The sequence below is a fragment of the Patagioenas fasciata genome, chromosome 17 (genome assembly GCF_037038585.1).
Source record: "Patagioenas fasciata isolate bPatFas1 chromosome 17, bPatFas1.hap1, whole genome shotgun sequence".
Classification (NCBI taxonomy): domain Eukaryota; kingdom Metazoa; phylum Chordata; class Aves; order Columbiformes; family Columbidae; genus Patagioenas; species Patagioenas fasciata.
The window spans coordinates 4741709-4767953 of record NC_092536.1 but is presented as its reverse complement, the minus strand read 5'-3'; the positions used below and the strand labels follow the sequence as shown (position 1 = coordinate 4767953).

The 26245-nt window shown below is 42.6% G+C and overlaps 1 protein-coding gene across 1 annotated transcript; it reads left to right on the top strand.

Annotated features, from left to right (window-relative positions):
- The first annotated feature begins 4419 nt into the window (after positions 1-4419).
- PPTC7 (protein phosphatase targeting COQ7) lies at positions 4420-26121 on the top strand. Its single transcript, XM_065851520.2, has 6 exons — positions 4420-5116; positions 14199-14378; positions 17150-17348; positions 19394-19517; positions 21253-21382; positions 22578-26121. Exons 1-6 carry the CDS (start codon positions 4915-4917, stop codon positions 22634-22636), a joined length of 894 nt encoding a protein of 297 aa, XP_065707592.1. The 5' UTR covers positions 4420-4914; the 3' UTR covers positions 22637-26121.
- The last annotated feature ends 124 nt before the right edge of the window (positions 26122-26245 follow it).

Below are 26245 nucleotides of genomic sequence, written 5' to 3'. Positions count from 1 at the left end.
CTGTTGTGTCACTTCAGTTTCTTCTTTGTTAATGTTTAAGTGACTAACTTTGAATTCCTTAATTGTAGGATGTGATAGTTCAATAAAGCAATGAAGCATTTCCAGAAATACATACAGAATGCAGTAAGTCCCTGCAGAAAGAAACATAAAGAAAATAAATATATAAATAAACCTTTGTCTTACAGAGAAGAAAGGCAAAACAAAAGCTGAGTGTAAGAGAAACCATTTGGATAATCCCATCACCACAGAAAACACCCTTGTGTTAGACTTCTGAAGCAGGTTCCAAAGAGCAAACTCCACAGTGTGTAGGACAAGATCAGGACATAAATAAATTATGCATGTTCTCCATGACAGAGATTTAAATTTATCCTATCAACATGAGTTAATTCATAATTAAAAAGGGCACTGCGATCCTCATGTGGGAGTTCCTATAAAATGAAAATTCAAGCAGTTTAAGATGCACTAGATTGCTGTCTATTAAAAAACATGTTCAGGGATTTACTGCATTACTATTTTAATTATATTTTAAGCATCAAGATTTTGATGTGCGTTTAAGCATTATAGCATGGCATTTGCAATCCAAACATTGCAGGATTAAGTCCCATCAAGTACAGTAAAATCAGGGGAAGTAGCTGATTATAAACACCAATAAAACTAATGCAGATGTCTTTTTTGAAATGCTAAGACTAAGCAAAAAGCCATATTTATATTTCAGTTTCTCTCATCCAGGCTTATTTTAATAATTCAGTTAAATTAAAATTTTTAACTGTATAACTTTTACCATAGCCATTCCCTTTTAAAATTACTTGCAATTTAAATAATTTAATTACTTTTACACATACAAAATTACTGCCGTTCTTCAGCACAAAAGACACTAGAGTTTTCAGAATAGCGCACCAATATCTGTCCTGAACGTAGCTATGAAGATGCAAATCTGAGTGAATAAACTCGCAAAGTCAACATGTGTCTCTGCAGTGGGACAATGACAGAAATTCTGCCCCTAGACACAGAGCCTTTTGATTAAACAGTTTATTTGCGGACATTGAAACTAACTCTGAGCAGAATTAGTGTATTAACCACAGTCTCTCTAAATGATGATGGATGAGGTGTTCAGGTTATTTGTCAGCTGGACATATGGTGTGTTCAGAGCATGGTTGTTTTGAACAAACCATATACAAGGCTTTTAACTGGCTCAGGTTTTGCTGTTAGAAGTTTTTAGTGATAAGAAATGCTCAAAAGAACTACTATAGTGAATTAAGTTATCTAGGAAGTCATGTAGTTCCTTTAAGCTTTTAAAATGAGGAGAAAATCCTAAGAGGAAGCAGTTTTGTATGTGTATTACTTGATCTAAATACATATTTTTCAGTTTGATGCCATTCAAAACAATTTTACCACTGACCAAAAGTCACAGTCACCATTAAACTACAGCAATTTGTGTTTTATAGAGAAGCTGGATGACTTGGGTGAGGTTCTAAAGGAACTGAGGGAGAAACTGATAAAATAAATCAGCTCTCCAGGATTTCAGACAGCCAGGATTTGGGATGTCCCAGTTCCCCATCCTGAGGTGCTGATCATCTGACTCTGCATCTCCTCTTGACTCTTCAGGTGGAGAAGTTTGGTATCGTCCTTTTCACATTAGTTTTCTGTTTGATGCTGACTCTGTTGTCTGAACTTCTTCGTCTTTTCAAGGCAAGCATTGGTTTTGCTCTATGCCAGATGACTTTAAAAATTCAAGTGGACAGGCCTTTTTAATCAGAGTCAAAACAAAGTCAAATCAGGCTGAAATAAACTGTATTCTGCTGTAGCACATTAGCCCTTAAATAAATAGTGAGACGCCTGGGCTGTCTCTGTACAGCAGATGGCATTACAGGTAGTATTTATCATACTCCAGTCCCCAGGCTGAGATACTACAGCGAGGATTGACGTCAGCGACAAGTGAATCAGTCTTAATACAAGCTGAAAAACTGCTTGTGCCTTCAACAGTTGATTCCTTTGTACAGCACTTCTGCTTACCGCTACCTGCTGCATTTATTAGTCTGTCGGAGCGAGCCGAGCAGGAAGAGTTCACTTTGTTCTGCAGCTTAAATGAACGGCTGCGTGTGGATCTTGGACTTTGAAGTGGGAAGATTCCACCCAGCTGCAGTAACCAGGGGGATGCCCTTTGCTCCAGTTTTTGTGCCAAATTTGTGCGTTCGAGAATTTCAAACAAATATCACTTGGCAGGATATCGACTCACAGGGTACAAGAATAACAGTGAGTGAGAGAGCAGGGCATGTCCTGGGAGGGATTTACAAGGAGAGCAATCAGTGAGGATACTGAGCAGTGGGGAAAACCAATTATCTCCTGTTTCATTAAAAATGGTTGTTGTTTGTCTCACAGGAGCTGAGTGACTGAATGAATGAAAACCAATAGCAATTTTTTCATCTGGGTACAGCGTCGTCATGCAGGAGTGAAGGAGTTCAGCAAAGGTTATTAATTATTACGTAAATGATGTTGTCTTCCTTGGCTGGCTGGGCAAACCTGGGTGGGTGACCAGGGCTGGAGGGAGGATGAACTGCTCCCGGTACACCTTGGCGTGGGAGCTCTTACCAAAACACGGAGTCACGCTCTGCCAAGCATGTTTGTGCTCATACTGACTTTCTCAATCTTCGATTGGCAAAGCGGTACGGAAAGCATCCTGGCCAGCTCTGGGAAATGTGTTGTGATGAGGCGTGGAGAACTCGGGTTTGCTGGAAGTGCGGGAAGGTTGAGAAGCCACGCACACCCAGCCGCGGTGAGACAGGTCACCTGGCACTAACCAGAGCTGCCGCGGGGCACCCTGCACTGCAGCAGGATGGGAATCTGTGGTGTTAAAGGGTTTAGGCCAGGCTGGACTTACTCTAGAAGGGAGCTGGACAAGAAGGAGGAAGAATGAGAAAGAAGGGAGGGAAAGAATGACTCTGTGGGGGAAACTCTGCAAATATGTGTTTCCCTTTCCTGCTGGAGATACGGGAGGGGGTGAGGCAGCGACGTTTGCTGCAGAGGGGAGCTACCTTGCCAGCACTGTTTGTCATCTCACACACCCCAATGGGCCTTGGCAGCAGCACAGCCTTATCTCCAGCGTGTTGGCAAATTCGGCTCTGCGGCAGCTTCCTAATTCACCAGGGCTCGGCTTTGTGTTCCCTGAACTTTCCTTGTCCACATTCTAACGGGCAGATTAATTTTTTAGTAAGTTTGGATACAATTTCCGCTTTAGGCAGAAAATTTTCTGCTTTGCTAAGCCTTTAGCAGCCTAAAGGGGAGGAATATCGTCTCTGTTGAGACACACAGCAAGTGAAATTCCTGCCATGTCTTAATGCCATTATAATGACGCATTTGATAATGTTCCCCGTGGGTTGGGTCAGCAGAGTGTGTCGCACAGCTCTTCCTTTCACTGGAGTCAGCGTGGGGTTTAGGTTTCACACCCACCTCTGCTTTATTTACACCCATCTATTTTGTTATTTACGTCTCTCGGGTTATCTAACGCAGCAGTAGCCTCTTTACGCATCTGTGCGTGGAACATTAAATGAATTTGTGCATGTTGTGCACAGCCACCTGCTAGGAACTTCCAGAGGGACAACCCGTTTTGCACACCTACAGGCAGCACAGAAAAACGAGCTGCAAAAAGAGAAGGAATTTGGTCTTTTTGAACACAGTGAGGGTTTAAAAGTGTTGATGCCCCAAAGTTGTTGATGTTTTGAAGTTGTCCAGGGACACACCTGAAACCTGGCTTGCTGCCTTTGTATCACACGATCAGCTGCAATTATGATTATTTTGGTGGTTTTTTTGTCCAGTGAGTGCACGCTATGGCCTTCTCGTGCGGGTTTTGTTTGACATCTCATGTCCCTTACCCAAAACGGATTCATGGTTTGCACTTTCATGGATTTCCACAGAAACCACATCAAAATCATGCACTGCAGTGAGCTGGCTTTATCCACAACTGCACCCTGCTGGGGAAAAACAGGACGAGTTGTACTTTAAATATAATTTATTGTGCGGTATGACTCACATAACCGGCCTTAATAGCCAGAAAGTACAAACGGCCACCAAGTCCCTTCAAGTTATTCGGAGCACGCAAGACATGCGGCCCGATATGGGTGTGTAGGGCAAGTATCTGGGTTAGGTGCAGCCTCGCTCGCCCCAGTGTTGTAATTGGGATAATTACAGGTGAAAACCCAGCAAGCCGGGAAACCGTCTCCCCGGCCCCGTCAACCCCCCGTTTGGGTACCGGGGCCTACGGAGTGTGAGGCCCCGTCCGACCCTTCGTGCCGCCGCCGCAGGGGCTGCCGGGAGGCACCCGGTGTTATTGTCCCGCAACATGCAAATGAGGCGTGGCGGGGAGCCAATGAGGGGCGGCCGCTGGCTGGTGCGCAGGCGCGCTGGCCGGGGGGCGGGGCTGACCTCCCCGACCGTCCGCCCGCCGGCCCGCCCGCCCGCTCGCTCGCTTCGCCGAGCGCTGGGGCCTTAAGCACGCTGCGGGCGAAGATGGCGGATGCGGCCGGTGGGGCGCGGGGGAGGCACAGCGGGCACCGCCGGCTCTGACCGTGACACCCTACGGCGCGGCGGGAGGGCGCCCGGAGGCTTTCGCGAGGCAGCGCCGGCCGGCCGGGGAGGAGGCAGAGCCCCCCGCTCGGGGCGGGGTGGCGCGGAAGGCGGGGGTGCTACCGGCGAGCCCGGCTGTGAGGGGCCGGCGCGTGAGAAGCGGCGAGGGCGGGAGCCGGCCCGGAGGGGCGAGGCGGCCCGGGGTGGGGTGAGGGGCCGAACGCCGAGCGGCAGCGGGGCTGGCCGGCGGGCAGGGGAACGCTGGCTCCCTGCGGCGGGCGCTCGCAGCTCCGGAGGCGGCTGCGCCGGTGGCTCCCCGCGTTCCTGGCTCTGGGCTGCTGGGCGCCCCACGCCATGTTCTCGGTGCTCTCCTATGGCAGGCTGGTGGCCCGGGCAGTCCTGGGCGGCCTCTCGCAGACGGACTCCCGTGACTACAGCTTGGTGACAGCCAGCTGTGGCTTTGGCAAAGATTTCCGCAAGGGCATCCTCAAGAAAGGCATGTGCTACGGGGATGACGCCTGCTTCGTGGCCCGGCACCGGACGGCAGATGTGCTGGGTGAGTGCTGGCGGGGCCCTGCCCGGGTGGCTTTGGTGTCAGTGTCACAACCTCTTCTCCTTGAGCCGCACGGGGTGGAGTGGCTCAGGCTTTGGTCGCAGACAAAGGAGCCCGTTCCGCATGTAAATGTCAGCATGAGTTCTCATTTTTTAGTTTGACAAGAAGGCGCTCATGCTCTCAGCTGCAGAGCGACGCCTGCCTCGCTCAGCTGGCCTGTGGCGTGGGGGGGTCTGGGCCCGACCTTAGCGTTTCACCTGTAGGTGCTTGTAAGGCCAAGTGACTCCGAAAGCCAGAGAAACAGCTTGTAGTGCATTTCACTTTGCCTTTAAAACGCCCCTTATGTATATGTTGCAAGGATCATTGGGACCAGACACTTCCTGATTTTAGCATGTGCTGTGTCCTTGTCAAGTGAAAGGCAAAGTGACATTGAGACTGGTTTCAAATGTCAGACTTCAGTTGCAGTGTTTGTTCTGTCCTGATTACACTCTCTGGTTTGGAGTCGTGCAAAATGAATCTTAAGGGCTCAAATTTTAGAAGTAGTGAATAATTACAGGTAATCAATGGACTCTGCAGTTTGTGAGCAGCAGTGCTTTTGACAGTGCTTGACCTTTGTCCTGGGTAGTCAAGGTGGAATTTGGCTAACGGACACTCTGCAGGAGTTAGTTTTTGGCTAACTGACAGAACGAAATTTCCACCAAAACTTTGACATTAAAAAAAACCCCCACAAACCTGCTCCCACCCTGCCTCCCCCCCTTTTTTATTTTTTAATTAAAACTGGTGGGATTGCACTGCAGTGTCTCATGATGTGATGGCGCTTGGTGATTCTTCACAATTCGGTGCTGTCATTGTAACTTGGTTGCCGTTTAATATAGCTGAGACGTTTTTTCAGGAAGCTGGAACTTGGTGCTAGGTAACAGGGTTGCTGCGGGGTCTCAAGGGGGCTGTTACTCCGAGGGTGATACTACAGCTTACAAGGAGATGTGGAAAACTGCTCAGTGCATTTGGGATACTTTGCACCTTTTCTGTTGTGCCTGTTCCAGATAAACTTTTTTCCTAGTAGAATGAGCTGTTGGACGATGTTACATTAACATGTGACTAAGGCTGCCTGCCTTGAAAGTTCATACTGGGCCAGCACTGATAAATAACTGAGCAATTTCTATTTGGCCATGAGAAGTGCAGAATCTCCCCTACTTAGAGATGGACTCTCTTGCATGGGGAAGCAGGTAGATGTAGACCCATTTGCTGATGTTTAGGGGTTTTGGCCATATTTGGTAATTACCATATGTGGACCTACAGCTTGTCTTGCCTTCCTGCTGGAATCAGCAGAGAATTGCATTTCTAAGTTGGTGTTTGCATTAGTTTTCACAGCAACTTGAAAACAAACTGAATTGTAGCTCCATTTAAGGATCAAACAGCAAAGGCGGCTTCAGACCAGGATGTCTTATGTACCAAGAAGAAAATAATTTAAATAGAAAAGCTGTTGTGTGGGGTTTTTGTTTCCCTTGTAAAACTGTTCTCATGTAGTTCTTCATTGTTTTTCTAATATACATACTAAAAACCCAAGGTCACTGTGCACTGTCCAAATGGTACCACTCAGGATGCATTTTGATGCAATCTAAGTTGGTACTTTTTCTTCATCTGGAGTTCTTAAGCTTGCAGAAATAGTTGTTTTCTTGTTGTTTCTGCTACTGTGATCACCTCTCTGCTCTCCCTTTCTCAGTCAGCTCTTCTGTGCTGCTGCTAAAAGTGTTTCAGCACCAGCGCTTTCCTGCCTTTGGTTCCTCTTACTCTCATCACAAATCTGAGGTTCTATACCTGATTTTATTAAAGACCCTCATAAATTTTGTACGGACTCAATACCTGCCTTACTCTACACCTCAACAAAACTTACTGAGCTGCTGCTTTTCAAGCTTAATTTTTCAGTAGTAGTTTAATGAAGAGGCTCACGTGGTTTTAGCCCTAGTAAGAGTGCTTTTAGAGAATAGTAAATTTCAAATGCATCCCTTAGAGTTAGTGTGCCCTAGTAGTCATCAGTGACAAAGCCATTCCAGGTAATTAATTTGAAATTTCTTCTGTGCCAGTTTTTTCTAGAGCCAGTGTACGGGAAGCGTGCCTGTGCGGGATGGATACGGGTGTGGTGTAACAACTCCCAGCCACTTGGCAGGAGTGCTTGGGGATTCATTTTCTTAGGTCAAACAAAAGTTGACTGGGCAGTGTGTTTATAGCAAACAGAAGAATGTTAAACACTTCTTTTGTTATATGTATACTGGATGGTCTTAAGGCTGGTAATTTAACAGTGTCTTCTAGTCTGTGCTTGATCTTTTCATAGTAAGATAACATGAATCTTCATGAGCTTTCTGTTATTTCCAACCCATAGTTAAAGGCATGAAAAGGCCTGCTATTGGTGTACTTGAATCCTTAGAGTTTTTGTCTCTTATTTTTACTTCTGTCAGGTATATACTTGTTAAATTTGCATGTTTTCTTCCCATCCTGAGCACAGGGAGAAACAAGAAACTCAAAACCAGAGTGTTTGCTTTGGAAAGGAAATGGCTTTATTGCTAATGTTAATCTCTAGAGCTTTATGATTCAGGCCCATATTTCCTTCTTGCTGCTGCGTTTACCATATTGTACCTTTCTGCATGCTCACTGGCAATGTTGTTTGTCCAGAGCCTCAGAATATTCAGGTATCTTCCTGAGACTTCATAGGCATGATGTTCTTGTTCACATCTGAACGCATGCCTTTGCAGCTTTTGAGGACAGGAATACTGTGTTTCTAAGTTGAAAAGCAAAACTCTTCAGAAACTGACAGCTCTGTTTTTTTTCATAATCAGCACAAGTGGAATTTTTAGTGCATAGGGAGCAAAACACAATTTTAAAAAATTAATGTAAACACTTGATATAAAGATTTTACTTATTTAACAAAAGTAAACATTGAAGCTTGTTTATAAATGTTGAGATGTCTTGTGTTGGTGATCTTTTTTCTCTTGTTGGGATCTGCCTTTTATTTTTTTGCCTGTTCCTGCGTTATCGGGCTCCTCGTGTCTTTGCTATTTTTTTATGGATTTTCCAAGCTGTTGTGTGACTCATTATTGAAACATTGCAGCAACCAATGTGCATCCCGTGACAGCATCACTTATACAATGTCTGTGCTGGGTAGAAGTTTGGGTGTAGCCAGTGTGACTTGACCAGTCTTCCAAACTATTTCTGTCCCCCAGCAGTAGTAGGAAAAAATTATCGGGCAGCAGGGGCCTGTTTGTCCACTGCAAAGTTAAAATTTGGCCGCTGTTCTATCTACTTCAAATATTTTATATTGTAGGATATTGTAGGGCAGCTACTCTAAACAGAAAGGAGTTGCACTTGATTTTAAAACGAAGTTTGTCAGCAGCCTGCGTAGGAGGTGTGGAAACCTCGAGTTGCAAAGCCCCTGGAGTATTGTTAGTCTCACTGTCATCAACAAAAGTGAACTACACACAAGGTGAAAGGATTTGTAGGTGAAACATCAAGGCATTTCTAGAGGAGGAAGGGATTCTTGCTTTGCCTGAAGGTCATATAAGACTATGTTAAGTGGTTTATTTGGTATCATACCTATTAAAGAGATTGCTGCCTTATCACAACTTATCACACTGAAGGAGGTAAGTCATCTGCTTACTTCGGAGTAGCCTTTCACCTACACTGTTGAGAGAACTAAGGACATCTTAGAGGGAGTAACGGTAATTTGAAATATATTGTATCATGTGTCTTGGTTTGTAATAGACCAGATGAAATTTTCTTTTTAATGTGATAACACAAATACTGTCATTTGTAGAGAAACTACAGATTGCTGAGAAAGGTCCCCATTAGGAATCATATTCACTGACATTCTTATCAGTGCAGCTAATGCAAATGTCAGCAGAGCTGTTCTGAAGTAGCATTGAATGTAACCTCTTAGAAATGTGGTGGCTCTCTTTCTGAGAATGAAACTGAAATCTGGTTATTCATCTTTACCACAGTTTCTGGAAGGGCACTGCACTCAGTGTATTCTCATCAGAATTTGCAATTGAGCACTAATTCTAATTTTAAGTGCTATTGATACTTGTGGATAGCAAACAGTTTTCCATTTATATGCAGATCTTGGCAGGAATGAAAAGCAGGTTCTGTCAGAAATCACAGAAGGAAATAAGCAAAGCTGAACACAATACAGTAGGTGCGGCGTTAATCATACCTATGTCGCAGGAAACGTTGCAAAAATCTCCAGCTGTTTACTTTGGTTCATCCGCGCCGTTAACATTGTGAGCCTGAGACTGTTGAGGCCGTAAGTAACTCTGTCCAGCTTGACTGATGTCTGTCTGCAGTACCTCTCCCTTTTCATCATTTACACGCCAAACGCCACTACTAGTTCAGCTGCGAAAATAAGTCCCAGGGTTGCTCAACACCTTGAGAGAATAAGTAGTTACAACCACATAAGGAAGTTTTTACAAGACTCGCCAAGATAAATAACAGTTCATTGTTCTCATGTAGCTCCCAAAATCTGTTGAGCAATTTCTCAGACTTAAATGAAACAGGTAAGAGATCTATCTGTTAAAAACCTGTTTCAGGAACCATGTACTATAGCAGCTAAAAGATGATACAAGGAACTACTGCTTTTTCCTGAAAGTAGATGCACAATTTAATGTTTTCAGTTCCTTGTTTCTCCTTCAGTCTGTTCTTCAACATCATCTCTCGCTTTGCTTTTTATTCCTCTAATGAGGAAAAAAACTTGGCCAATTATTCTTCCAGCACATTTCTATCTAATGCAAAGGTAGTTTAAGGTCTACTGTAACTTCTAAAATGCATATTGTGAATAAGTAGCCTTTTGTTTTGTAATGAGTTATCAGTCACACACAATCTGCCTTCAGGGATTTGTATTTAACCAGGTTATTTCTTTGTCAAAACGTGGAAGAGGGGAAGTAGCCCTGGTTTGGCTGTAACATTGTGATCCCGTGGTCGCTGCCAGTGAAGCTGCTTGGAGAGTCGGTGCTGGCTCCGAGCACGGGACCTGCTTTGGATGGGGAACCCAGCCAGGTGTGTGATTAATCTCATCGCTGATGAAACAACAAATCTTATCAGTTTATCTCAATTTGATGTGTTGACAAACAGTAGGTGCTGCATTTCAAACTCATGTAGTGCAGCAGATTGCACTGCGTTACCACTTTAGCGTTTCCTCTATATTTGATGCAAAGTAAATATCCTTTTGGTGATCTTTTGTCAGTGATTCATTGCCAGTTCAGGTAAGGGTGTCAAGAAATTTGAAGTTCAGTAGGATTTATGCAGTGTCTTAAAGTCAGTCGTGGTTGCATGCAAAAGCAATTCCTGCTGGCACACACGTGCCTGCCTGGTGCTTCTGGGCACGATGATTATTCTTAGTTGATGCAACGTATCATCAGTATCCATCTTTCAAGAGATTTTTGGGACAGGGTGATACTTTTGGGCTCTTACCAGGGGCAGGTTAGTTTGCCAGATAGCCAGAACTTCCACTCATAATTTATTTATATTCAACAGGGTTTTATTAGTGTCGTGTTCTTTTTTTTCTTTCCCTGCGCTTTAAGCTTGTTTATTTTGTGTTTGCTCTGAACTAGATAAACATCTGGATCTGACTTTAAAAAGTGTGTGCTGAAAAGCACATATTACAAATCTTGGCACTGACTGTTCCCTGGGCTTCTGCAGTTAACCTTACGTGCTGGCAGGCAAAACAACTTCGCGTTTGCATTTCAAGTGGTATTTTATCCCAGGCGCTTGTAGCATTTTCAAATAAATTTTAACAGGTTTCAGTGCCAGTGTCTTCGCTCGCTCGGTGTCAGTGCTGCAGCATCACTCGCTTGTGCTTCGTCTTGAAACTTCATGACAACTGCCTCCCTCTCGGAGATCTTGATATGCTGAATCTTAAAGAAGTTAGAGCCAGTTTTGGGGCTGACACATGCAGTGAGTATTTAATCTGGCAGTAGGATTTGTGTATTTTCCAACAGAAGGCAATGGAGTGGAGTGTTAACTCTCAAAGATTCTGAAAGGGCTCCATAATATAGTTAAATACTTGAGAAGCATTTAGTCTTTTGAAGTAAATAGTTGTGAAATTTTCAATTGCTTTATTTACAGTGATTGTTCATCTGGCCACAGGCATTTCACTGTGTCATGTGGACATTTGTGTGATTTCTGCATAGTCCTAAACAGGGTATATCCAAAGAAATATTCTTCCTATAAAAAGTACTGATTTACTGTATAGCTTAGAAAAAAATCAAGGATCATGTACAGTTCAATTTTGGCAGCTCTTCTCAGCCATGCAGTTTATCTTGAATGCCCTGTGATTCCTCTTCTGTAAGATAGTTGTTTTAAGTTAAATGGTGGATGCTGGAAGACGATACTGAACGTTTTATGGTGAAATCTAAGAAAATGAAAACCTGAGTAATCTTTTGCGCTTGTTAAAACAGTAGTTATTTTGAATATTTATAGGTTTTTTTGGTCTCAGATGAAAATATACTGTAAATGAATAGAGCTTGGTGTTATTCCTTGGCGGTGATACTGCCAATAGCAGTACCTTTGAATTTTCTTTTGGTGATGGGGGAAAATGTGCTATTACATAAAAACTAGTCCATTTTTATGAGTTGGATTTTCAGTTCTTGCTACTTCTGGAGTTTGAGACCTTACAAATAGTTTTGTTCCTTGTTTGCTGTATCAAATACCACAAAGTTTTCTTAAACTTTATTCTCATTTACTTTGCACCTATTTCAGTAGCAGTTTATTCAATCTGTTTTAAAATCACAGGTTCCTTTCCCATAAGACTGCAAAGATACCGTTTTTATTTTAGAACTATTCTGAAGGTGGGACAGGACTGCAAAAGATTTTAGGGAATGTAAGAATCTTCTCCCGCTCATGAGTGCGATGATTTCGTTTGCCTCTGTGCCAGCGATGGAGAAGGAACACATGACCATCCTGTTCTCATAAGGAGGGCACAAAGCAAAGTCAGATCACCTGCTTGGGATCTAGGGGGTGATTGTTTTGGAAGGCACTGGCAGAATGGACTTAAAGCCATTTATAGCTTGCAAAAAGCAGACAGGCTCAGGATGGGGATGAAGGGAGCTGCCATGATAACAGATTCCCTGCCTAGAGTGAGAAGTGAGCTAAGAAAATCAGGTGCCATACTCCTATTTTTGCTTAAAGGATTGAAATAGCTTTTGATAATTAACGTTATTAGGTGTTTGCCATGACGGCTTTCATGTACTGTATGCTAATGCTGTAGTGTTTCTGTTTAAATAATGAGAAAAAGGGGCTTTACTGATGGCTTGAGGGAACTCCCTAACTTCTGATGAGCTTGTTTTGTAACCACCTTCAGAGCCAGAAGCTTTGGACAGTACTTGTCAAACATCATCTTTTCCTTGCATTATTAACCCTGTTGTTGGTGAATCGGTGCTGTATTCAGCTCACAAAAGCATATCTGGATTGTCCATCTTAAAGGGAAAAAAAAGCCACTTATCTGGTAACTTCATATAAAGCAAGAATCGTCATCCCAACTGAAGTTTAGTTTCAAGTTGTAGATCTAGAACTTCTTGGTAGTAATCTCTTATTCTAGACTTGTCTGCATGGCAGCAGAAAACAAAGGGTTAATCCAGCTTCAACCCAAAGTTGTGAGACCTGCAGCTCAGAGGATTGGTTTGTTCTTGAAAAAGCTGGAAAAGGTATTTCTGAGAATGCCGGGCTGACTTTTGCATGGGCTGCTTCCCAGAGTCTGCTCTGAAGAGACGAATACAGGGATCCACCTTCCTTTAGCATTCTTTTAAGAAAGCAAACAGACAAAGCAGGTGTCTAAAAGGTTGTGCACTATTTTTGGGAGAAATCTGATTAATGTTGATAGGCTGTTCAGAATCTGGCTATAACCTCCTGTCAGATTATAGTTCGTGCCAAGGTCGGCTCTAAACCTTCCGTCTCAGTTTCAGATGATGTCCCGTGTGAAGGGCATTTGTAGATGAAGCAAACTTGGGTTTACCTTGTTGGTCAAGTTTTTGTGCCTTTGCTTATAGTGTAAGAGTATAATAATAATTTTTTCCCCAAGGAGGCTGCTGTTCTTCAGCACGATCTGAGCTCTGAAATTGGCTCTTTGTACTTTTATGATGAATATAGTATTTTAGCTTTATAATGTTACAAAGACCTGTGCTTGGAGTGCTTACTCCCTTACATGCTGAGGATCAAAAAGATTTTTGGAAAAATTTCCAAGTAGAAATGCTTTTATCTCATAAATAATACCTTCATTCAGTATTTTATCATAAAGCAAATTGAGGAAGTTCAAAATACCAAGTGGGCAGCAGAATATCTTCCTCTGACCAGCCCCGTTTTCTATGTGCGCCTTGGCTGTTTGGCTCCGTAGTTGCGCAGAAGCTTCCCAAGCTTTGGCAGAATGGGTCTAACTTTCTGCTGTCGAGGTTGTTTTGAATAACCAAATGAAAATTGACTGGATCACAGTCAGTTTTCATTCTCTTGCTTGACTGAAGCTGTAAGCGACAAACTATCCTTGCACGGGTAGGTCCCAGCATTGTGTTGGTTTCGTGGGTTTTTGAACACACTTTAACATGGGAGTTCGTTTTCTACAGGAATTGATATTGCCAGATAGAAAGCATTATCCTTCATGTGAGCAGGCAGCTTGAGAAAAAACTCGGTGGGGAAGAGTTTCTTTGTCTTTTCTCTCCTATTTAAAGTCTTAACCTTTATATTTAAAACTAATAAAAACTCTTCTTCCTTTTTAATGGGCTAATCAAAGGTTAATGTGATTGAATCCTCCTGCTTCCCCCCTAAATTCCTCATTAGCTGTTCTCAAATGAAATCAGCCTCCTCAGAGTTCTCAGCATTAGACTTTTACCTTCTCTTTAGCAACTCAGATTGTATTTAGAGATTTGTCTGGGAGCTGATGTCAGAATTTGTCTTACAAATGCTCAATATTTTTTTCTTGATCAAAAATGTTTTTCACACACGGGCTGTCTCCTTTTTAGTTACTGAGTATCATAAATGATGTAAAAAATTAAAAACATTGTTTTGAAAACTATTTATGTTCATATAAATCTTGTTCTCTGTTTTCTTCTAGGGGTAGCAGATGGTGTAGGTGGCTGGAGAGACTATGGGGTTGACCCTTCGCAGTTCTCAGGGACTCTAATGCGAACATGTGAACGTTTAGTAAAAGAAGGACGGTTTGTACCAAGTAATCCTGTTGGGATTCTCACCACAGGTTATTGTGAGCTGCTGCAGAACAAAGTACCTTTGCTTGGTAAGAGAGCAAAAATATATAAAGTTGATCTGTGTTGTATGTTATCTAGGACGTATACTCAGTCAAGGTTGCTTAAATCTGTCGTCAGCTTCTGCATCAAGTTTACAGGCAGTTATCTTAATTGACCAAAAAAACGTAGAAATGTAGTTGCCTTGATAGCATACTTATTTTGTTTTGCATGTTTAAAAATGCAGTAATGCAGGCAATGTTTGTGTGTGTACATTTGTATCTTAAAAAAAGCAAACAGCCTTACTGCGTGAAGGGTGGTAATTCACCAGCACTCGCAGGGAGTTTGCAGGATGAGTTCAGCAGAACATGCTATGGCATGTGGCTATGGCATGTGCGCTCGTTCTCTCTGTTATGTATGTGTAAATAACTGTTCTCCGTTGAAAACTCTTAATGGTTGCTTGTGGCTCTTTGCTTAAGCTATGCAGGCAGAAATATTTTCTGACGATAATTGGATGCAGTTCTGCTCATTCCTTGCCTTGCTGCTCCCGTTGCCTTTTATGTCCAGTGAACTTTAAACCTAAGTGGTTGACTTAAGTAGTTTATATCATACAATCACTGCTGCCGTATTTTTTTATAGTTCTTGGGGGGGCTTCATTACAGGTATTTTTTTTGAAAGCAAACTCAGGTAGATGGTGAGCATCTTCTAGATCAAAGGTGATTTCAGAGGGGGCATCCAGCCGCCTCGGGAGTGCTGAGCAGATAGAGAGGCAACATTTGCCCTCAGCTGACAACCTTGAAACCAGAATGCTTTTCTAAAGGGCGTGTGACCTCTTTTGCACCAAGAAAGTGTTCCCCTGCGTGATACGCATGCTTCTCACCTGACCTTAAACTTGGGTGCCAGCGGAGCGCTGTGTAAGCTATATTTAACTTGCCTGCTGAGCTTCGGAACAGATGTTCTCGCATTATACGCCTAAAGAATAGGTTCAAACCTCAGAAGTGACCTTAAGTATCACTAAAATAGCAGTGGTCAGTAATTACATTAGGATTTTGTGTGTTTAATAATGCTTATTTGCGCAAAGCAGTTGTAGCTGTAAGTGACCTACAAAGTGGGCCACTGGTGAGAGCTCTGGCCATGGCTTTGTAGACGGAGGCAGCTCTGCTTGGCTTGACCTTTCGAATTCTGAAAAGTGGCGTATGCTGAGTCACAAGATCTGCATTCCACACATGGCCTCCTAGTTACACTCTGCTAATAGAGTTAGAATTTGAAACTAATGATCCTTAGTGTTTCTCCTTTAACTGAGAACAGTATTTTTAGAAGGAGAAATAAAACCCTGGAATTATCACAGCAATGAGCATTCAGAGTTTATTTAAAATAGAGTGGAAGGAGAGAGCTTCATTAAGGAGGATTAATTAGGCAATAACTTTTCCTTGCCGTTGTGCTTGAATTCCTGACACTTAGTTCATCAGAACTGAATCTAGCAAATATTTCAAAATAAAACTGAAGTGGGAGGAAGCTATGTGGTTTATTTAAATGCTGTTCTTCTATTGCAGAACAATATTGGGTGCTGTCACATATAAAATCTGAGTTTTTCATAAGATACTGCTTGGACTTTCCATTGACTAGGAGTGGAGAGGGTTCTATATATTCACTAGAGAACAAATTAAGTGCAAGTGTATTGCAGGGAACTCCCTGTATTAGAAAGGGAAACATCTGGAATAAGTGATGCCTAGAGCCAGCTGGATTTCTGCACTGCAAGCCTGATTGTAAGTTCAGCTCATTGAGAGCTTGTGGCCTGTCCAACGTGTGGCTGTGCTTGGAAACTCCTGCTGGATGAGTGTTAGGATGGAAGATGAAGACTATTCACCAGCTGGTGACGTGGGGGATTATACTAAGAGGCAGAAGAAATGCTTTAGCTGTATTTCACCCTCTTCAGAAGTGAAAGTTCTCTTGGTGGATGTGCTGCCCTATTTGCAGAAATCAAATGCTTGCTGCTTGCTGGGAAGGACTTAGTCTGTGGATGGATATCTTTGCAATACAGTTATTTTTGTGGCTTGCAACCAAGAACAGTTGGTGGCTGCTTCCCAGTGAATGAATCAAGAATTCCTCAGTGCCCTCAAGCATGGCTGGGGTAGTTCTGAGCATGGTTAACAAGCTGATACATTTCCATTCTGTCTGACTTTAATCCAGAATAGTATTTGTCTCTGAAACATGTTTTCTTTAAGCTTGTGAAATTAGTATCCTGAAGATGCGACAGGATTATTATTTTGTTACACATGAAGATAGCTCTACAGAGCCGTACTATGAAGAAAAATATGTTAATGTTCTGACAAGAGAAATGCAATTATACCTAATCCTTAATTGCAAGCAGTTCTTTACTGGGTGTGGTTTATTTACAGCTGATGAGTGAAACTGTGTGGAGAGCACCTACCATTGTATGGATGCTACTAGAATTCTATTATCTCAATGATTTTGGAATTTCAGTATTTTATGTGACTTCTGTAAATCCAGTCCTATAGCAGAATGTGCTGACATATGTTGGGGTGGAAAACTGTAAATAAAGTGGAACAAAACAGGTATTTGTCAGCATAATGTGTTTGCCAAAATCGAAGCAGGAAAAGTAAGTTCTATAAAAAAATAATAGTTTGTCTTGCAAAGATTTCTAGCATTTTGCTGGCTTTAGTGTATGTCGTTGAGTATTTCCATTTCTCCTGATTTGTAAGCTGTGATAAATATTTGAAGAATTGGACTATGAATCAAATTGGTGAAAGAATAAAGAGTTTCTGTGAGGCTGACTCCATTTCCCCGTTCTGTTTGCTTGCAGGAAGCAGTACAGCCTGTATAGTCGTTCTGGACAGAACAAGTCACCGTTTACATACAGCCAACTTGGGAGATTCTGGATTTTTGGTAGTCAGAGGAGGAGAAGTAGTACATCGATCCGATGAGCAACAGCATTACTTCAACACTCCGTTCCAACTGTCGATAGCTCCACCCGAAGCAGAAGGAGTTGTCTTAAGTGACAGGTAAGATGGGAGAGGGTCTTAAATTTTTAATCTGCCTGTGCGATCAGCTCCCAGAAGGCTGCGGTTTTGCTGCTGCAGTGCTCTCTGTATAATGCAGCGTATTTAACCATGTGCCCAATCAAAAGCTCTTATACCCGCCTCCCATCTTCAGATAATGCAAACATTTCTCACCTCGTACGTAACAAATTTTGTATGTTGTTGCACAGTTCAGATTTATCGGGCTAATGATTATTCATTCGTGACGGTCTATTCCCATAGTCTGTGGTGCGCACAAGGCGTGTTCTGACCTGTGGGAAGACGTTACGCCATGAAGCTGCTGCAGCGGCGCTGTGGCTGGTCTGCGCACTGGTCATCCCGCTCTTATCAGCGGCTTTCGTCCCCAGTCCCTGTCTGTGCTCTCCTGGGGCTGTTTGGAGTACGCTAATTTAGATGTTTTGGCAATGAAGTAGCAAGTACTTGAAGAATAAAGCAGAGGGACATGTGACTGTAACTTGTGTTTCCAAATAGCTGTGTTTCCCGCAGCATATTGTATTTGAGCAAAACGAGCAGAAAAAAAAACTGTTTGGCGGAACATCAAGCTGGGAAATGAGAGTATTAGGAAAGGACAATCTGTTCACAGAAATGAGTCGATTCAAAGGCAGACTTGTACTTGTGTTTTCCCCGAAGAATGTCAGGCTGATCCATCCTCTGACTTTGTGAGTAAAATAAAATATTGGGGGGGAAAAAAAAAAAATCAGGTTTCAAATATGTATTAAAACACAGATGTCAAATCAATGAATATAGATTCATTAAAGTGAGATGCCCATTCTGAATACAGGCAAATGATAAAGGGATCTTCAGAGTGACCAGAGTATCCAGGGAGTGCAATAGGTATCTGAATGTTGGTTAAGTTGTTGAAACACCTGACCATTCTCACATGTGGTTTTATTTCTTCATCATAAGACTGCAGAGAGGAAGCCAGGGTGGATCTCTGAAACTAAAGCCTTAAATAATCTCACCTCTTTATTAGACTAAGATTCTGTCTCATCCGTGAGAACACAAAAACCCAAAAAGCACAAGAATAATCGATAATGTCCAGTGGAAGTCAAGAAAGCAAAGTAATCTGAGTCATCACATAATAAGGAAAGCACAAGATAAATGAGCTCCCACACTTCAGTTCTGAATCATGATTATAGCTTTCTGGCTAGTTTCTGCACTGTTCTTGACATTAATTAGTACTCGTGTGTTGTCTAAATGCTTCTCCAGTACTTTTTTTTTATTTCTTGTCTGAGTTAAATGTTAAATTTGGCTACATATGGGAATAGGCGAGCGCTATTCGCTTTATTAACCTTCCCGAAACTACAAATCAGTTGAGCAAAGCAGCTTCCGGCTGTTAGACACAGCCAAATGGCATGGGATGCAGCACTTTCTCCCTTTTAAAGACCCCTGAAGAATCTTAAAAAAGGAAGGGTTTGACATTATGCGGCTTCTGAGAATCGGATTTTGCAGCAATATTCATGCCCAAAATGGATATTTTTCTCCTCGTGATATTGTGTAATATATTAGACATAAGTAGACCAACCAACTGTGGTCTCCTTGTAGCGATTTCCAGACATGTTTCATATTCCATTGCATTAGAAAGTCATTCAGAATCCCTGAGTGTTTTGGCCATTCCTATTACAAATTGTCCTTTCAAGTATTGCTCTTTTACATATTGAAGCTGAGAAGGATGCCCTGAGCTGCCATTCTGCTTAATGGTTTCCATGGCGATACACTTGTGAAGCAGATTAGATGGCAGGATGGTTCATCTGGGAATTTTAAATGCAAACCCTTTGTGTAATAGCTGGAGCATTTACCTGTTTGCAATCACAGCTCTTCTGTTGTAGTTTCCCTGACAAGTTGTCCCGGTGCAAAAGCTCCACAGTTAGTGATTATTTCTTTCTTTAGCAGAAAAACACGGAGCAGTAGTGAATTTAAAAAAAGCTGTTGATGTGCTAGTTTGACATTTCCCGGTGTTTTAGTGAAAGCTGGAGTCCCTGTCGTTAACAAATCTGTCATGTCCACAGCCCTGATGCTGCTGATAGCACTTCTTTTGACGTCCAACTCGGAGACATCATTTTGACTGCAACAGACGGACTGTTTGACAACATGCCTGACTACATGATCCTGCAGGAGTTAAAAAAGCTCAAGGTTCGTTGTGTGTATTCAGAACCTTTCACATCTTTTGCGCTAGTTATCCCTCGTAGTTGCTGCTGTTACTTTTTATGCACATAACTTTGGTATTTTATATAAAAGACCCACCACAAAGTGCTGTCGTTTAGAGACTTGTCACTTAATTCCACATGTCAACAGTACAAGGGGACACTGACCCCCAGGCACTGGCTCTTGCATCCGCACCCAGGCTGCTCCTTGTATTTTACCTGTACTTGCAGGTTCTAGATAATATATATGAAAATACAGCGTACTACGGGTTATTTGAGGGGGTGAGCTGTGTACTTAAAAACCATTTGAAGTTTCTCTCCACACTTAGAAAACAGTAATTCTAAAACAGTATGGGCTCTCTGAATTGTAGCTTGTGTGTGCTTGAAAGTCTTTTATGTCCTGAAAAAAAACTTTCCTGGCAATTTTTCCAGGTTAGTTGAATACAGATGTTCTCTTTAAATAGTAAAAAGCCATTAAAATATTCTAATTTGGATGAGAGCATTTAGCTTGAGGCTATTTACTTGCAGAAAGGAGAGTATGCTTAGGAGGTGTCAATATGCATAACCTCCCTGAGGAAACTATTTTGATGTTACCAAATGCAAATAAGATTAACATGTAGAATTATAATGCGCTTTTAAAAATTTTTGCCTGCTCTTATCCTGCAGCTACGTAACTGAAAGGTGGTGTCAGAGAATGGGTCCGTGCAGAAAATGTGTCCCTCAGGCAGGCGCCTGGTTTCCCTCCCTGCACTTCCCACTGTCACCTTCCCCTCGGGGCAACATTCAGGTCTGAAATTGAGGAGCATAGAATATGAGGATGCGGAAAATGTGATGGTACCGCGGCACAAGCTGTCGCAGACGCTTTAGTCTGGTCAGCAAAGGCGGTGACGGCACCAGAGATGTATCAGCGATGTATAGAAGGGCCTGGTCACCAACCTGCAGGGCTGTGGTTCCTCCCCTGTCTGAGCTTCCCCTGGGCGGACACTGGAGATGGAATTCCCAGTGGAAAAAAGTTGAGCTCCACCTTTTGGCGTGTTTGTGAAAATTCCCCGCGAGGCTGAGCCAAAAGTTAATCATGTAAATGCCTGTTAATTCCCCAAAGTGCAGGGAAGACTCTTGAAACGATGAGGCATTTCAAAATAATTACAAACAAAAAGAGCAGTGGTGGTTGTGTCGTGTTGGCTTGAGTAAGAAAAGTCTTGGAGTAAAGCAGCAGAGTTACTGGAACAGGAGGGGAAAAAAAGGCTCTTAAAATGTAGTTTATAGAAGGTTTTTGTGCTTGATATTTTTTTCTCATCTAACTTTCGAAGTGCCCCTTCTCCCCAACTGCGCATGTGTTGATTTGGGTAAGAGGGTCAGAGAAGTGAAACTTCCCATTCAAGGTAAAGCGTAATTACCTCCACAGATCTGCTTGTGAGGGAAGGCTGGTTCTGTCAGTGTGAGCTGCTGGTGTATCAAATATCCTGTTTCCGTCAGGTTTAGTCTATTTGGGGTATCAGCCGTCTAAGCTTCTAAATTCTAGAAGTCCTCCAAACCCAAGTCTCGTTGCTGCTGGTAGGGAGTACAGGTCTGGACTCTGTGAAGCTGTGCAGTTCTAACCCAAATTTACAAAACCTAAAAGATCATGAGTGTTCTATTTGGAAGCGAAGGTGCTGACACACATCGGCAAAAGAGCTACCGGTAGGCTTTCTGGTAAGAATAACCTCTTTTCCTTGTTCATTTAGAACTCCAACTATGAGAGCATACAGCAGACTGCGAGAAGCATCGCTGAGCAAGCTCACGAGCTGGCGTATGATCCCACTTACATGTCACCGTTTGCACAGTTTGCGTGTGACAATGGATTGAATGTGAGAGGTAAGAATTGGTTTTTTCCCCTCCCACTCCTACTATCTTTGAGAAACCTTCAGCAAAGTGCAGTTCTGTCGTTCCAAACTCTGATAGGAGAACAGGGTGGTAAGAAACGTGGTTGGCAGTGGAGCGTTGAGCTCACGCGCTGGGTTTGGCAAGAACGCCGGCTCCTGATGTGGGTCATTCCTGGCCGATCAGCAGCCTCCTGTGGGGAAGCAGCTGGAACGCAGAGAACACAGCACGCTCATTTTCTGTATTTTAAATCCTAATATGTCCACTCCTGCCTGACACAAGTTTGCAGCCTCTTAGGGACACTGTACTTGACTTGTTCCTTGGATTTGGGTGGTGGGCTGGGTGTGTTGTGGTGTGGGGTTTTTTTTATTACTATTATTATTTTATTTTAGATTTTCTGTTATTGATCCTTTTTGGTTGAGCTGCTGCCTGCTCTTTGGTGTCGTTTTGGTTTGGTTTGTTTGTTCAAATTTCTGACCCTTGTACCATTCGCATCCCTGTCCTGATCTCTCTGGTTCTATTTCCTATGCTCTAGAAAGATACACCTGGCAGAGTTCAGAGTCCTATCAAACACCTTTCTTTCTTTTTTCCTTTTTTAATAAACACAATTTCGCTAGTAATATATGATCTCCGTATCAGGAGATAGAGTCCAGCGTGCTGGTGTGGCTCCTGTGTAACAAAATGCCTGTTTCTCTGGGATTTGAGTGTATTGCTCTCACTGAGGTTTGAGAAGTGACTACAAAAAATGTGAAGTAGCTTTTAGAAAGATCGGTGGTGATACAGAGCTGGAGCAGCTGCTGGAGAGGTGTTTGAGTTGCAGTAGAAATTCCTGAGCAGATTCTGTTTAACAAAGCAATGTCAGGGTTTTTTTGTGTGTGTTAAATAAATACATAGTCTGCTAGAAATCAGGCTTTGCTCCACCAGCTGACAGTGTTCAAGTTTCTTACTCCTTCTAGTAGTTTGTGCTCTTGTTACAGGTTAAAAGGAGAGTGTTTTTTGTTGTGTTAAATGTCACTGTTACCCTCAGTTGCATTTTGGAAAGGAGGTGGAGGAAGCAGAGTTCTACACAAACCACTTTTTGGATATCTGAACTATTTTTTTAAAGAGCTTTCCATGGGGAATGTCACGGGCTATAGGATGATGACCCACTGTGGTTTGATGAAATAATTGTATTTTTCTTGTATTGCAGGGGGAAAACCAGACGACATCACCGTCCTTCTTTCGATCGTAGCTGAGTACACAGACTGATCTGCCCGGAGCGTCAGGTTCTGACGTTTTTGTTGTCCCCGAGCTCCCAGCTTCACCCGTACGGTTTCCTGCTGGCAGGATTTGCTTTCGTCCTTCGCAGCCGATCTCGGCAGCCAGTTCTCCAGCTTGTTGCCTGTCTTGAGACACAACTGACGTCCTTGTTGAGAACCACTCTAGTACGCCGGGCTTTGCCAGCCAGAAATAAAGAAGCTCGAGGCTCGAAGCATGTCTTTCAGAGCTTAGTCCTCGTCCTTAAGGAGGGGAGGATCAATCCCACATCGTTACTGCGTTTGAAATGTGACTTTCCAAGGAGTAGAATTGGTTTAGCATCTTTCAAACTAGATTCAATAGGTAAAACCTCTGCAAAGGGGCATATTACTCTATTTACTAGAAACGTTCACTCTTCATTAAGGGTATGTTACAGAACACAGTTTCATAAGCATAGTCTTGTTACAGTGGTAGCTGAGGTTTCGTGTTTCTAAGCTCCAGTTTTCAGGAGGTTTATAACTGCTGTAAACATTCTGCTCTTGCCATACATGGTGTCAGTCTAGGAGCCTTTTCTAGTACGAAATTTCAAAAAAACATAATTCAAGTTATATGGATGCAAATGTGTTTTGTGATTTCAGGTGCTTAACTGTGATCTTCAAAGTTCTGCAGATCATTCGTCCATAATGGGCCTGGTCTCTGGATGTTATGGCTGTGGATAATAATAATTATTTTTTTTTAAAACAAAAATCGTAACTCAGTCTCGAAAAGCCGAGCTGGCCAAAATTGAGATCCTTTCAGCATTTTAACCCATTTCACCAGCGCGGATGATACGGCATAAATGCTACAGTGGGAGGTTGCACAAAGAACAGATCATCCTCAGCTCTCAACGTCTTCATTTTGGTAGCGAATTCTGTTGTTAACGAAACATACTTTCTGTTAATAATTGTCATTCTCGCTTATGTAGAACAGAATACGCTGCACCAGTTTAAGTCCAGTCGACCCTTCTCTTTCCGACTCAACCAAACACCTCTGCTTATGCTGTGGCAGCAGCAGTAAGTACGGAAACGAAACTATTAATGAATAATCAGCAAAATTTACATTTCAGTAACTAAAGTGTAGGGTTTTTGGAATGAACCTTAATGATGTTTACAGTCACCTAACAGCCACTTTGCAATATTACATTTCCTTTTGGATGACAGTAGCTCGCATTCGTTCCCCCTCTTCCAGCAAGCTTTCCTTTTTCGTTCCCGAGGTTCATACAAAAAGCTGATAGCTGTAAAGATATATATATTTTTGGTCAGTTTTTCATTAACTTTTTTGCTGGTAGAAAAGTATGTAGAAATAAATTAAAGCCATGTTTTTATATATAAAAAGTCGGGTAATGTTGCTGTTTAGGTGAGTGCAGTTAAACTTGGTCAGTAAGTAATCTTACCTGCTCTCAAAAGGAGATTTTTACTACCTGGTTTATTGTATTAAAACTGTTTAAGTTTGAGGTTACCTCAACTTGTTTAAAGAATTTTTTGTGGACTTGTACTGTATATTTGCGTAACTATGTCAAGCTTTTATTTAAGATCATTTAACATGTACCATGTACATGTCATTTTACTATATTTCAATGCATCATGCTTGTAACAGGCATTTCATTTATAATAAGCGATTAATTTGGAAGCTCTTTGGTAATTTATCTGCTATTCCTAAATTGGCATCATGTTAGCTATCTATTTTAAATCACCTTGTAATTACTCGTCAAAATGCCTTAACTACCCTAACTTGACCAAAATACTATTTTGGTGAGGGTACGGGGAGGATTATATTAATGAAGAAAAATTAATTAGTTTTGCCATCCATGGAACAGTGAGTGGTGGAATAACTTTGCACAAATTGTCAGTCCTCGTTGTATTTTAAAATTGAACAAGCTGTTTGTAGCTGTCTCGTTGGGAGGAATGTATCACGCTGCAGTACAGGGCTTTGTTTCTAGCATTTGGGAGGGGGGTTCCCCTCTCAAATCTGGGTGTCTTTACATTTTATTCTTCAGTATTTACTCTCACGCTTCTCGATTAGAGCAGATTTGATCAATTATTCTTTCCCTCGAACTTCCCTTTTGCCGATTCCCCGCAGACCGGGGCTGTGCTGCGCTCTGACCCCTCGCCCTCTGCACGCTCGTCCCCAACCCTCGGTGTTTTTCCCCCCCGCTTTCTAGATCTATACGTTGAGACGTATATGGGGCGGGTACAGAGGATGGTGAAGGCGCTCACCCCCATGTGAGGCGTCACCTGTGCCGTACGCGGCTCGGCCGGGGTCTGGCATCCCCGAGCGGAGGGACTCGGCCGCCCGCCCGGTGCTGAGCCGCGCGCTCTTAGAGCCCTTAGAGCCATTCGCCTCATATCGCATCGGGATTGTTTTGTTTTGTTTTTAACAAAGAACAAATTTGGATTTTGATTTACAAATCATGAGTTTATCCCTCACTGGACACACCAAAGACCAGTAAAGCTTATAGCTTTTCCATCTGTTTATAAAGCAATACTGTATTATAAAGAATTGATATTTTTATCACATGCTTGATTGGTTTTGGTTTTGTTTCGCTGTTATTTTTTTTTTTTAAGATGTGCACTCTAAACATATCAAACCTAATTTCTTCCTATGAACTTAAGCTGTCTGCGCACAATGAATTTTTGGAAAAGGAAATGACAGGGCCCATACTATCAAAATAATGTTAAACGATGCATGAAGCAGTAACACTTCCTAGGAATTTTAGATTATTGTGACTATTCACGAGAGGAGGGTTCAAGGAAGGTGTTCTGTGATGCGGGGTGGGGAGTGGAGCGCAGGCTGCTGCTCAGCCTGTTAGTGGGAGCGGGTTTGGGATCTGAAGGAAAAGGAGAGTTTTCTACACCAGTAACCACGTAACGTCCCGCCACGGGCACGGGTTGGGATTCCTGCAGCAGCGTTACTGGTATTTGGGTAAAACAGGGCTAAAATGTGGTGAATTGGAAAAACTCTGTGGTTTCTTGCTACTTTGGCTATCTTTGGGAGACCCGCAATATACAGTTGTCCTCTAAATGTACTTTTTTGGGGTTATGAAGAAGGTGTGGCTGCAAAACAAAACCAAACCCAGATTTTGGGACCACACAGTTAGGACTGAGTCAAGGAGAAGGGAGAGGGGAAGGTCTGGCAAAGATGGGAAGGGTTTTGTGATGGAATTCCCATCTCTCACTGATGGGCGTCCTTTCTCCAGGGGAAAAAAGAGATTGTGTGTGTGGAAAGTGGCTGTATGAAGTGGTGTCTTACAAAGATAGCTGAAATAATGAAGCAAATTTCAGTCTGTATCTAATGAGGATGCTTTTTTGTTGTTGTTAAAATGAGACTATCATCTATGCTTACCTAAGAGGCAATTATGTGAATTTCATGTCTGAGGTATAACTTATGCAGGAATAGTTCTGTAAATACATTTAAATGAATTGTAAAGATATTTAATAAATATAGTATTTATACTAAAACGTGTTTTTTAAGGTAGACTGCAAAAGCTCCGTTTGTTAACGCAGTGGTGTCGTTGGCAGCGCAGAGCTGCGCAGCCACCACCGGTACCTGTGGCGTTGGGCTCTCGTTCAGACCTTCACACGT